This window comes from Anas platyrhynchos, chromosome 1, assembly GCF_047663525.1.
Source record: "Anas platyrhynchos isolate ZD024472 breed Pekin duck chromosome 1, IASCAAS_PekinDuck_T2T, whole genome shotgun sequence".
NCBI lineage: Eukaryota > Metazoa > Chordata > Aves > Anseriformes > Anatidae > Anas > Anas platyrhynchos.
The window spans coordinates 185,134,738-185,148,610 of record NC_092587.1 but is presented as its reverse complement, the minus strand read 5'-3'; the positions used below and the strand labels follow the sequence as shown (position 1 = coordinate 185,148,610).

Below are 13,873 nucleotides of genomic sequence, written 5' to 3'. Positions count from 1 at the left end.
GGAAAGCACAACTGTGAATAAAAACACACTGAGCTTTATGCCCTTGAATAGGTCATTGCAACTGGTGTGACCAGGGTCCTCCAATCCACAGTCCAGTCTGGATTTTAACAGTTTTCATTTCCTTTTCCTTTTTTCCTTTTTTCTTTTTTTTTTCTTTTTTCTTTTTTTTTTTTTTTTAACAGATTGACACTATTTTTTTCCCCTTAGGTCTCAAGTCATGAGAAAAAATATTCTGGAAATGTAGATCAAACTAATTATAGAAGATAACTTTTACTGGAGTTAAAGAATATACATAGAATTCTGATAATCCTTTATATTTGGTTTGTTGCTTTTTACTGATGGGCTGCCCCAGTGTATCTACACTGATGTATTTGAAAGTTTGACAGCGTTATAGAATTGGTTGGAGTTCAAACACAAATGTACAAACCTAACAAGCAAAAACTAGGGTCCTAAATTCATATTTAGGTACTCCGTTAAGAACTGATGAATTTACCTGCCATTGAATTCAGAAAATGATGCGGAAAGATGGCTTACCCTTGGATACACTTGAAGTTAAACTGAGTTCAGCTCCAGTTATAACTGCTTTATCAGCAGTGGGTAGATTTGCTGGAGTAGACAAAGCTTCTGAGTTTCTGGTTTTGCTCAATAGGAAGCAAATTTATGAACTTTTTGAGTGTTATAACTAAATATATTTTTTCTGTCTCCCAGATGTTTTTTTGGAAAGCAGGAAAGATTTAGCAGTCTTAGCAAAAAAACAATGATCATTTTGGAAGCATTTCACAATCTCCTTTCTGTGTCAGAATTTTGTGCTGTACAGAAATAAATTAAGTACTGTTTTGGGGCCCGGCACATCCACTGTCCAGCTGTTGCAGATTTTCTGATAAGCTGCTTGTTTGCATTTTTGGGTAGAGGGGCACACGGTCAGTTGCTGGCTGGGCTCTGCAGGGTCAAGGTGCTCAGAGAGGACAGGCATGATCCCTTCGCTGCTCCCTCCCATCTAATGGAGGAGAAAAACAGGAGCTAGGGGTGCATCTCCCACTTTTGCCATTATCTCCTATTCATTTTAGGGGGACTTTTTGCTCTGCTGTGCCCAAGACTGCCAAGAGGCGAAGTGGTGCGTGCCTGGAGGATGCCAATATCCAGGGACAAAAGGAAAAGTGCAGAGGGTTGTGTCCATGTCTGGGCTCAACCCTAGGGTAGCATGTCCATACATAACTGGTGGGACGCACTGTGGCAGCACTGACTTGGTCTGATGTGTCATTTATCTTCCCATGTTTGGCTCCACTTCTTGGGGAGGAATCAGTTTTTGTCCTGACTACACTTCCCTCCAAGAAAACTTCCTTACTGTGTTCTTTCTTTCCATTTTCATTTGCTCTACAGTGCTTTTGGGTGTTCAGTGATAGATTTCTCTGCTTTGGCCCTCTGATTCAAGATTTTCTTGTACTGTGTGAGTTTTGCTCATGGCTGTGACATTATAGATCTGTGTGGACTGGAGCTCTGGGCTGAGGTCCTGCCTCGCCTGATTTACCAGCTCTTACAACTTAAACAACCAGTATGCCCTCATCCAATACCATCTCTCTTCACAGTGTTTTTTTTTCCCTGAGGATCTGCTGTTTATTCTTCTTTGAAGTCCCGAATTGAATAGTATTGTGCCTCAGAAAGTGTGAGCTGTTCCTATACCATTAACCTGGTATACTTACCTGAAATTAAAATAAAACCAAGCATTTGTTCAAGATAACTTGCTGCGTTTATCAAATTGGCTTCCTGGTCGCCTTTGCCAAGACAATCACAGGCCATTTGAGGGGGAATCTGATTAATAGGATTGCTTATATTGGAGTGTGTTGTCTTATCCAACAGTGAACGTTTGAAAGCAAATGAAAAAAAAAAAAAAGTCTTGAAAAACCACAACTATTAAGGCTTATGCCTTGTGGAGACTTGATTGATGTTAATAATTAAAATAATTTGTCAGTTTTGATAATGAGATTCTTTAATCCCAAATCCTGTACTCCTGTACTCCTTTGAAATAGCAGTAAGCAGGATCCTTTCCACATAATGTGCTTTGGGAGTTTAGCCCTCACAGGTAATAAATTATTAGGGTAGCTCTCCACATTTATATTACAAAATGCAGTTTTAACAAAAAAACACACATTTACAAGTTTCTTATGAAAAGGAAATAATTTATATACATTATCTGAGAAGGTTTTTGATCTGTTCGCATTTAAGATGTACTGATCCCCAGAGTGTAACTGGAGGTAAATTAAGATTTCTGCTCTTTGCATTGCTGTGGCAAGAAAAGTTGTGGGTCTGTTCCCAAGCAAGAACAAGCAGCCCCAGGTTGCTTTGGCCAACAGCAGTTGCTTGTGGTCATGGGTACTTCCCATCCACAGTAGAGCCTATGAGATAAAGTGTCCCAGTTCTGAAAGGGGATATAGCCAAAGGGAAAAGAAAGTAATCCCTTTGCTTTCCCTGCTGGGTTGGCATCCTCTGATCGCCATACATTGGCAATTAAGGATATATCTAAATGCTTCTAACATGGTGTGTATTTTCCATTTTATTCAGAAAGGAAAGTAAATCTTGCAAGCCAGTAACGAACACATTGTGATACTGCCAGGAGATACAGCTGCAGCTACAGGGTTTCATGCTGGCACGTGGTTCTTTGGTCCTGTTCCTTCAGGTCATGGAGACACACAGGATGTCCTGTAAGGAAATTATATAGCAGGGTACTGCAGGCTGGACCCCAAAAAACAGGCTCAGTTTTCAGCTCAGGAGCTTGGTGAGTGGCAATGGGTGTATCGTGTGATAGCTGGCACGTTTGGTGTGTGCAGTATGCTTCATGTGACATGACACCTGGCAGGAAAAACAAAACACTGACCCAAGAAAAAATTGAAAAAGATACATGTCCTCATAGGCCTTGTGAAAGCAAGAACCAGAGTGCTACCCTGGGCTTGTTATCACACAGTTATTTAGGAAAAGAAAGTTAAAATACTAATTTGTGTACAGGATGTAACCTTTGTGTTTAGCCTAGGACAGGACAGCCTCATCTAAAGTGACAGTGGCCTGCTTTAACAGGCGATTTTATTTAGTAAAGAAATGAATACTTATTTCACACTTTCTCCTTTAAAACTTTAAAAAAAAAAAAAAAAAAGTAAACGTAGGGTAAATTTGATCATGAAATGTTATTTTAGACTGTAAAATAAAACCCACCAAAACAGTGAAATTCTGTGAATGTTCCAGATTCATGCTTTGCAAAAACCACTAATATTTTCAGGTCATTTCAGTTTCACAACTGAATAGGAATTGCCTTCCTATCATTTTCCAGCATGCAAAAACCTAGCATTTGCTCCACCATTTCTTGTCTCTGCCCATGTCTGAGTTGCTCTTCAGGCAGAAAGCTGCCTGTCCTGAAGTACTGTCCTCTCGTGATACACAGCAACGTTTCCATAGGGTCTGCCAGTGATGAGACGATACTGTAATTTCCCCAAACAGCTGGATCTGCTTCTTTATGAGTGGAAACCAACTGGGGAGTCTATCCAAATGTTAGTTCTCAGCCTTCCAAATCACATTAACAAAATTATCACATGCCTGGGTGAATGCTTCTCCACTGCTTTTAATTAATTCTGATTGTATTTTAACCACTCCAAGGAGTTTATTGGCTTTTTTTTTTTTTAGTGTTCTGGTATCGGCTTTCGAATTCCAGAGCCATTGGAAGAAGTAGCTCATAATGATTTGGGCTTCTCAGGAAGATATTCATGCCTCCTTCCCTTCCAGCACTGTATTTGTTTCATCCTTGTGGCTCAGTTCTTGGCAACGTGCAGCCCTGATGTGTGATGAGGTGGTATCCCTTCTGCCAGAGAAGTCCTCAAATAGCCTGTGCCAGGCCTTCCCAGCAGCATTTCTGCATATTAGGAGCCTGTTTTTCATGCCAGTTTTCTGTAGTAACTGTAATAACTGCATCTTTTTCACACCTCATACTAATGTGCTCCTCATGTACTTTCATCAGTCTTCTCAGCTACTGCATTGCTCAGACAATGGGAACATCTTTCCCACGAGCCGAGATTTCTTTCTTCGGACCTGTTTCTGCAGGAGTTTATCTGTGGATGCAGCAAAAACCTGTGTGATCCTCATCCCGGAGCAGTGCAGCTCGCTATCCGCACCAGCTCCAGAAGATTTATCTTGCAAGAGCAGGTGGTGATGGGTGGCTGCCGGTCTGTGGTCTGCCCCTAGCTGTTAAAATCCATTTTATTGTTGTTGTTATTGTTTTTGTTGTTGTTTTGTTTTGTTTTAGAATAGTAGCAAACAGGTATAACAGAGGCATACATGTAAGTTCAGTGACAGATGGTTAATAAAGTATTCAGGTGCTTCTCTTACTCTTTCGAATTTTAGAAATCAGAAAACGCAATCAGCCTAAGCTGTGCACAGTTTTAGCAGTACAGCCAGATGTTTTTAGCATATCTTGCTGTAAATATTCTGGTTTTAGTGTTTCAGTGCTGGGATGGAGAAGCAGATGTGACAGTCTGAACTAGGAAATGTTTATACAGGAGCCACCCTTCTCAAACCCATTTTGGCTTTATATCTTTATCTCCAATTTTACTTTTCCATATGTTCTGATCATTCTTTTGTATATCTTGTAGTTATTGCTGCTCTATTTTTTTTTTTTTTTGGTGGCAAATTGAAAACCAAACAACCAGCTAAAAGAATGGTAATTCTTTACATTTCTCTTTTATTCAGTGCCTACTGAGGAGAACAATGTTTTCAGCATTATTTCTACACTGCTTGTTTTACCAAAAAACTGCTGTTATTATTTAGAAGCAGGCTGCTGCTTTTCCTTTCTAGACAGCTATATTGTACAAACTTGAGTTCTGCTGCTACGGTCCATGCTGTGCACAGGGCTGATATCATCTAGCTCAGCTTCACCTTCTCCCTAGTGTCTCCAGAGGTTGGAGTGGGACCTGCTGTCTAAATGCATTTTAGGATGGAGAAGAATGTAGCAATAGCCAATGAGAAGAAACTCTTGTAGGCTTCTCTCCTACAGCGTCATGACATGGACTCAGGCTTAGAATACAGGCTATTAAAGATGGTCATCACAGAAGGAAACTGATGAGGTAAAACAAAAGCATTGAATTATGTTTCTGGCTCCTTGAACTTTTTTCCTCCCTGGATACACAGCTTACCATAGTCTGGTGGATATCATTTCATTCTACTGTCTAGCATGCTCACTTCACATTGTAAAGTGTTTTGTTTTGTTTTGTTTTCATGAATATAGTAATTGTATCCTGCCAAGATGCAGTGACATGGAGATATAACTTGTCTACAACTTCATTTTTCACTTCCTGCAATTCAGATGGACGTTTTTATGCTACACAGCATCAAGAAGTGTTTACCCATATCAAGACTTACATATACCATATCAAGACTTTTAAGACTTGCAGTCCTCTTTCTTGTCCAGGGTCCTTAGCGAGAAACTGCTAAGTGATGAAATGGTGCCATTGCTGGCATCAAGTCTCCTCTTACCTCTTGCTCCTGCTAAAGAGGTCATCTGAAGAAGTAGGAGGTTTAAATACCCATCATCCCTGAGTCTTCCTGCAGGAAGTGACTTTGGGTGTGTTTATGTCAGCCAATATTGCTCTAAAGAAGTGAGCAATAAAGAACAGAGGAAGAGGCAGCAGAACACAGGCTCTTCATCTCACAGTCTTTTCATCTCACTGACTCCAAAGAGCATAGTGAAGTTGAGACTAGACAGTGCCACTTAAGATAAACTTATCGGCATAAAATCCCAGCAAAAGCTTCTCAAATAGAAGTTATCTACAGAAAAAAAATAATGATAAAATCTTCCAAGGTCCCAAATGTATCACAGAACCATACATCTTACTCCCAAATGTGACTATCACAGTATATAAGTCTCTATTCCATTGAATGAACCAAAATCAAAAGCTTGTATTCTGTAATAGGGAAAACTGAAATAATAAGGTACTAATTGTAATAGATGCTTGATTATATTTTTATATTAAATTAGGAGTCCTGTTCTATTAATATATTTTATAGCAGAATGAAAAGTTAAACAGACAATATTTTGCAGAAGACGAAAATAAATTTAGGTAATAGTATGAATGCTAATTGTAAGGTTGTAATAGATTCTTCAGGTCTGTGACATCCTTAATCTGAGACTGGACTTTATCTGGAAGAGATAAACCTCAAATATCTGGTGTGTAGGCGTTAGTATGGGATGAATCACTTTTCCAAGGTGCCCATCCCTCCTCACTGACTCTGAAGGTAGCACAGGTGCAATGCTAATGCTGCCTGAGATTAAGCTCTGCCTAGACCATATTTTATTGTGCCTTCTTTTAAAAGCAGTGTAATTACATACACATTTGAAGTCCCTGTCTCTGGTCAGCACTGGGTGCTTTAAGACGCTAATTTCAATCACACACAGAGACTGTGTAGTGCCCTGTATTTGAGAAGGGACAGGTCTTTTTTCATCCTCAGGTTAATCAATTTGTACCAGCAACATTAAACCAAATTATTTGGTCTGCTTCCTGCTTCAAGCAGAACAAGCTCCCTGGATGAGCGCATCCTGTCTCAGACAGCATGTATGAAGATGCTCTGAACGAATACAGGTGTTTCCACAATGTTTTTTTCAAACCTGTCTTCATTTGCGGTGAATTAGTGCTAGTAATCAGACTGGGGGCAAGTGTAGACAAGAACAAATGACCTCTTATCACCACGTTCATAATCTTAAATACCTCAGTTAGTTGTATTGTAAACCTGTGTAAGAGATTTCCAAACAAACAAAAAAAAAGACAAACTGATGTATTGCTCTAGTTGTATATTTGAAATGAGTGTGACTCCAGGGCAGGAGCAGCTGGTGGGACACAGGAGCCACCAGCCCTGAAGGGCAGGCAGAGGGCTTGGGGCTGCTGTGAGCCCACCTCCATCCAAGATCTACTTTCACAGTTGACCCTTCCGCATTTCCACTGCAGCTCCATGGTCACAGCAGGCCTTTTGGAAACATCTCTGTTCCATTTTCTGAAAGAAACGGAGGTATTTGTATATAAGGATCAGTCCCCCAAAGGGAAGAGCCTTTCCTAAAAAGAGGGGAAAAACCATCCTGCAGGTTTCACTGGGAGGGAATTCATCTCCATCATGGAGAATCTGTGCTCCCACTGACTGATCCCATACCTTTATTCATGCTGGCTATGGCAAGCTTGTCCCTTAGCTGTGATGAGTACATACGAAATCTAATTTATCATTATCTGAAAAAGATGCAGTTTTAGTGAGCTCAGTGGAGAATTTGCTTTCCTTAATCTCCCTCAGCAGGTGGCACATCAGGAGGAAGATGTTGCTAGATAACTGCCCCTCACTTTCTGTTATTGCCACCCCAAATACATCTGTGCACAGTGTGTCTGTGGCAAGGTGGTGGTGCTGTGGGGGCTGCAGGGTGGCCTCCGTGAAGAGAGGCCTGGGCTGCCCTGTGCTGGCCCCAGCCAGCTCTAGCTGACTCCAGCTGGTTTCAACCAGTACTAATCAGCTCCAGCCTGTTCCAGCTGGTTCCAGCCAGTTCCAGCAGGTTCCAGCCAGTTCCAGCAGGTTCCAACCAGCTCCAACAGCCCCAGGCCAGGACCCAGCTGAGCCCCGCAGCCATGTTGGTTGGCCTCTGGGAGCAGTTTCTAGTGTTGCTGAGGATAAATTACAATTTTTTTGTCTTTGTTTCTCACCATCCAGCTCTATTTTAATTGGCAGTAATACAAATTACTTCTCCCCAAGTCTTTTTTTTTTTTTTTCCTTTTCTTTATTTTTTGCCCATGATGGTAATGGGTAAGAGAAAAGTGACCTTGCTGCCTCTACTGTGACCTTTTTTTTTTTTTTTTTTTTTTCTGATGAGCTTTTTCATCACATTTTCTCTCCTTGTCCTGTGGAGGAAAGGGGATTGAGAGAGCGTGGCTGGCAGCTGGCCAAGGTCAACCCCACACCATCCATTAAAGTTTTGCATCACAGGGTTACAGATTTGGCGAAAGAAGATGAAGAAAAAAATTGGCAAGGAAAAAAAAATCAATATGTATATTTAATTTAATAAATACTCCTCTTTTTTTTCTGTGTGTGTGAGTAAAGACAGAACACAAAAAGAGATTAAAAGTCTTACTTTACAGTGCTTTGAGGATGAGATCTGCCATAACACATCCCTGTGGTGCTGCAGTGAAATTCTTACCACTGTGTTCGGTTTCATGAATTAATTTAATTAGCTGTTGTTTGCTGAAGAGATGGACCTATGCCAGGAGCGCTGAATCCAGACTCAAACAGCATGTGTGTGTGTGCACCATATGAAGAGGCTGGGGCTGAGCTCTGGGCAGGTGTTGTGAGCAGAGCTGGGCTGAATACGAAGGCAGGGAGGACCTGCTCACAGCAGGTGCTAGGAATACGAGCCCAGACTTACACCTAGATGCAGCAGACAGAGCAGGGGACTTAATCAGCACTTCTCATTACAGCCCCTGCGAGCGCCTGATGAGAAACCCAGCACAGCTGGGAGCATCACAGGTGCTTTGAGTTCTGCCTTCTGGGATATGTGGGGCATGTTCCAATTTCCGCTGTCTGTACCATATTGTGAAGGGTACTGAGCTACTGAAGAAATATCTGAGAGTAAATTTAGGTAAAGAGTGTGTCAAGGGCCTTACAGAAGTCCAGGCAGATGACATTGGTTGGTCTTCCCTCAGCGCTGATGCAGCCTCACCTTGAACATTGTGTCCAATTCTGGGCCCACAATATGAAAATGATGTTAAGGTATTTAAATACATCTAGAGGGGGGCAAAAGCTGGTAGAAGGGCTGGCAGGCATGTCCTGTGAGGAGAAGCAGAGGACACTTGGGTTTGTGTAGTTTGGAGGAAAGGAGGCTGAGAGGTGACCTACCCGCAACTCCCTGAGCAGGGGAAGCACAGAGGGAGGTGCCGGTCTCTGCTCCCTGGTCACAGATGGCAGGACTAAATTTTGGACTAAACCACAGGTGGCAGGGGACCAAAAGGATCTGCACTGTATCAGGGCTGGTGTATAATCCTGTATAGCTGAGCGTACATATATGCAACTGTCTCTTAGAATAACAGTTTTTCTTTGCAGTCCTCCATCCATAGTTCGTGCTTTCTTGGCACCTATGGATCTGGCTGAGGAGTATCAGAGGGGATGGGATGTCCACACAAGCACAGCAGTGATTTGTACAAGTCAAGGGAAGAATTTTAATACTTATGGCTTGTCTCTACAACAGTGCTTTAAATGCATCAGTAACTACTCTTCGTGCAATAAAGACATTGTTATAGCAGTATGAAAGTGCTCAGATCCTTGATGTGGTGGTTTCATCCTCACCTAGCTATTTATGGCTATTTACAGTTGTAAATCTAAGTAGTGAAAAACAGTAGCAATTACTCTTCTGACAGGACAGTTTTAACTGCATAACTTCTGAAGTCAGAGATCTGGATTACACCAGAAATCTTTGCTGAGGCCAAAGTTGTGATTGAAACAGCATCTGAAGAGTTTGAAAGCACTCTAACCTGTGAGTGCTGCTGGTTTTCACTTTTTTTAATAAGCATAATTCATGACACTGGTGTAATGTCTTTTTTTTTTTTTTTTTAATTCCCTCACAGGTTGGCTGGATTAACTGGCTGTCATTCAGAGGGAACTTGGCAGATCTATTTTGCTTTCGTTGAACCTCTCTACTGCATGTCGTGAAGATTTCCTGGGTCCAGACGCTGCACTAAAGACAACTGAGCAACACAAAAATGTGACTTTGACAAGAGACTCCAAGCTTTCTGACACGGAATTTTTTACTGATCGGTTTATAATTTAAACCTATAACTGAAGCATGCCTAATAATTAGTTAACCTGTTAGGGGGAAGAGGCTTTCTCTGTATTTGGGACTGCCAGAAAAAGCAGTCACTTGAAGTTTCAAAATGAGTGCTCCATTAATCCCAAACAAGTCATGTTATGCCCAGCTTCAGGACAACCACAGCGAAATAAAAAATAATAATGAAAGCACAGTGACTATGGGGGATACGAATGCCAACCAAATAGTGACAAAAGTTAGAACCACGGAAGGGGATATCAAGAAACGTGATTTGACAGATGAGAGTGGGAATATACACCCTGGAGGATTAGAGAAAGTTACTCACCTGAATACGGAGCAGAATAAACTGGCCTTCAGAGACCCTCGGACCTGTAACAGCAGTGTACAGGAAAGTAAACTGCCCTCAACCACAAGCAGGGAAATAGGGAAAGACTCTAGGACCAGCGAAGCTAAGGATATATCAAGGCATATCAGGATTAGCCGAGGACAAAGTCTGTCCAATTTAAAAAGCAGCACAAATGATGCTAACCTGGAGGTTGTTTCAAAAGGTGATGTTGGCCTCACCCAAAACCTTTCTAAGGGTAAAATGTCCAGGACTGTGGAGATGGAGAGAATAAAAAGGCTTTCTCTGGGCAGACCGAGTAAATTGTCTCCTCAATCTGAAACATTTGCAAAAGAATGTGTTGGCCGTGTGTCGTGTAAACGTCTGCTTTCTGCATCATTGGATTCCATTGACAGGTCACACCATTTGATTGGAAATACAGAGAAATCACAAAAAACATCCACAGATCATTTTCTCGGGATGGTGTTTCATCCACTTGACAATACCTCAGAGGAAAATATTGTGTTTTATTCCAAACCATCTACCTCAGGGAACAAGAAAATAAGTAAACCAGAAAATGTACCAAATGTTAACACTGAAAGCACACTGCATACTTCTCATACCAATCATCATTCATCTACTAAGCCCAACGAGACTGCTAGTAAATCAGAAGCACAATTAGGTCAGGGTGATAAAAGTAAGAAAACGGACCTTAAGACTGCACCATCTCTACAATCTAAAAACACGTGCCAACAAAAGATTGAGAGAATTACGCTGGTAGAGTTACTGGAGTGTCAAAAAGACAAAAGCACAATAGTGCAAGAAGAGAAAAGGTCTGTGTCCGACTCATCAAAATTTCAAGCATCCCATCTTCAAGACATCTGTAATAAAGTAAAGGAACCACTGTCAAGCCAGGTGGTAACCTATCCCGATGACAAACTGCAAAGTGATAACTTCACCGTCAATGGGGAAGGGAGAGGAAGTAATGACAGTGACAGCAGGGCAACTAGCCAGGTTAGTGAGGAATATTCTACTGACAAAGAAGTGGAAACAATATTCCCACTCACCTGTGATAGCCAATCCAGTGGCAAAGTGTCACCTAGACAAAACGAAAATTTACATGAAGTTGATGCAGGTTGCATGGAAACAGTTGGTGAACAGATCTCTCTGATACATAACACTAACATACCTGACAGCAGACCCTTGCAAGATAATGAGAATAAACTGATGCTAGTCAAAGGAGTCACCGAAGATGCTGCCATGCCTGTTTCTGATCTCTCAGATCAGCACAGAGCATGCAGTGCAGAGACAGCATCGAACCAACAACCTGACAACCACGACAGTGATGTGGAAACCTCAAGCTTTTCGGTTCCAAGTACAAAGACAGCTCATGCACAGAAACATCCTCCAGACGAAGCACCAGAGAGCTATAAGGCTTTGGCAAAGGCTGATACCCTTTTATGTGCCCCAACTCCCGTGCGCCCAGTGGCAATGCTGGATGTAAATAGTCAGCCCGCCCTATCTAACAGTAATTTGAAGGACCTTTATGCACTTCATGTTGACAAACTGTCACCCTCCTCAGTCCTACCTCCTGCTGACAGTACGCAGTTGTTAAACATATCCCCTAAAGTGCCTCTCAAGGCTGCTTGCAGCAGCGCAATCCCCAAACCTATCCTGGTCCACCCCAAGGGCTCCCTTGCAGATAAGGCGGACGTGGACAGTGACTACAGCGAAAAACTGGAAGAAAGCATGGAGGTGAAACCTGCAATACCCAAGCCCAAACATGTGAGACCTAAAATCATCACATACATTAGAAGAAACCCTCGCTCAATAGAGCAGCTTGACCCTTCATTTGCACCGCCGGGGCTGCCTTACAGTACCCCTGCGTGCGGCGTGCCAATCTCTACCGAGCAGAAGGCATCCAATGGAGGGGAGGTGAAGCCCCCCACCATCCTGTACGACAAATTTAAACCCGACATCCAGAAGCCAAGGCTCTTCAGTTCTGGATTGGTGGTGTCAGGAATTCGGCCCCCGGGACATCACTTCGGACCGATGAGTGAGAAGTTTCTGCAGGAGGTAAGGAGGTAGCTTTGACAGCCTCATTTGTATGCCAAGTGGTGATATTTGCATACTTTCGCTGCCAGAAGCTAGTTGTCAAACCTTAAATAAGACGTATATCCTAAATCAAGGAAATATGTGATCATTAGAAATACACTTAACTGTTTCTGGCATCAACCCTGTTGTGGTGTCTGATCTGTGACTGGAAGTTGTCACTGTATTCCTCCAATGTTTTCCAGCAAGCCAGTCCCTTCCTAGTAGTATAAATAGAGATGTTTAAAAAGAAAAAGACACACTATTTGAATTTATCCATAAATGGTTCTTCTATTTTTTCTCAAAGAACATCTTTGAGAAATGAATATAATTTGCCCACAGAGAGACTTTTCCTCCTTAATGGGAAACTTGGCAGGTTTTTACAGACAGAGCACCAAAGGTCTATATGCATCCTCTTCTGTTTAACTATACAGAAAACCAGGGACTATCAGAGTTCTTTTTAGATTATATGTATAAAATGCAGGAAGAGATTCACTTTGACTCACTGTAAAGCAGTGTGCTATAGCAACAAGTTTCTTAAATATGAAAACTTGCCTGTGAAAGTTTTCCTCAGTAGCCAAAAGGTAATGGAAGTCCCTCTGCACAGTTCTGAGCCCTGACATCTTGTTGTGTTTTCACCTTGGCTGGGCAGGAGTCCAGGTACCCTGCAATCCCTGCTGGGAGGTGAGCACAGTGGTTGAAGGTTGACCTTGCTTGGTAGGTGGAGAAAGGGCATGGAAGAGGGCATTACATTCAGGTCTGTGATGTGCCCTCGAGTTCACTGCTTTGGACCTAGGATAGCTCAACAAACAAGCTTTGTGTATAAATACCGAAGATCACACAATTTTATTTAATTTGAACCAGACTTTAAAAAAAAAAATAATTATATATATATATATATTATTTTTTTGCTGTGCCTCATGGTGTGTTATTAAGGCTCTCTTAATGCCATGTCATTCTACATGCAGTATTTATCTAAAGAATAGCATTGAAATAACACATTTGGTGACGGTGTTGACAATCAAAAGCCATCAAATACCCATACTAAGATATCATGTGTGAGTATAGATTGATGCTTCTGGCATGTTAACAGGCAACCTAGAGACTGTTGAACTGATCATGGACTATAGTTTTTAATAGAGTACCATCTCATCCCAAGCACCGGAAGGGCAGTGCTGCCCTTTTCTCTTCATCTTCCAGCTCTATCCCTTACATTTTGCATTCAGAAGAGGAATTATTAAAGTCTTTTTGAGCTTGTATATGCCACCCATTACTATGGTATCTTCACAGTCTCCCGGTAAGGTGAGGGAAAATTACCGTAAGGTGAGGCAAAATTACTAGGTTATTACCATTTAACTGAAATTTAAGACAAAATAACACAGACTGTGTAACTGTTTGGCTGATTATAGGGTGACATGACCTTCTGAAGACCATAGGTTTCTATAGCCCATACAGTCGAGTTTGGGAAAATCAGGCAGCATCAGCAGACACAGCTGGAAGTGAAAGACCAATTTTTGGGCACTGTGAAAGACTGTTCTTAACATGAAAAGGACTTAGGTTGTGGCAGGTCTGCAAAGTGGTTTATTCTAGACAAGAGTTAGAAGGATGACAGGTATGAGCTAGAGAAGGCCGAAGCA

General features: G+C 41.8%; 1 protein-coding gene and 1 long non-coding RNA gene across 6 annotated transcripts in view; one reads left to right on the top strand and one right to left on the bottom strand.

The window, feature by feature from the left end:
• MTUS2 (microtubule associated scaffold protein 2) overlaps positions 1–13,873 on the top strand; it is a 275,206-nt gene that overhangs the window by 93,050 nt on the left and 168,283 nt on the right. For all 5 annotated transcript variants that reach the window (XR_011806475.1, XM_072032648.1, XM_072032650.1 and 2 more), the window contains one exon: positions 9,624–12,221. Coding sequence is in view for 4 of the 5 variants with exons in the window: in XM_072032648.1 (XP_071888749.1) it covers positions 9,930–12,221 (2,292 nt within the window). In the remaining variant the exon portion in view is untranslated. The remainder of the gene's footprint in view (positions 1–9,623; positions 12,222–13,873) is intronic.
• LOC140001497 (uncharacterized) lies at positions 6,061–7,517 on the bottom strand. The gene is made up of 3 exons (XR_011806741.1): positions 7,359–7,517; positions 7,177–7,250; positions 6,061–7,023 (listed from the first exon to the last, which is right to left on the bottom strand). It is a non-coding gene; the product is annotated as an uncharacterized lncRNA (long non-coding RNA).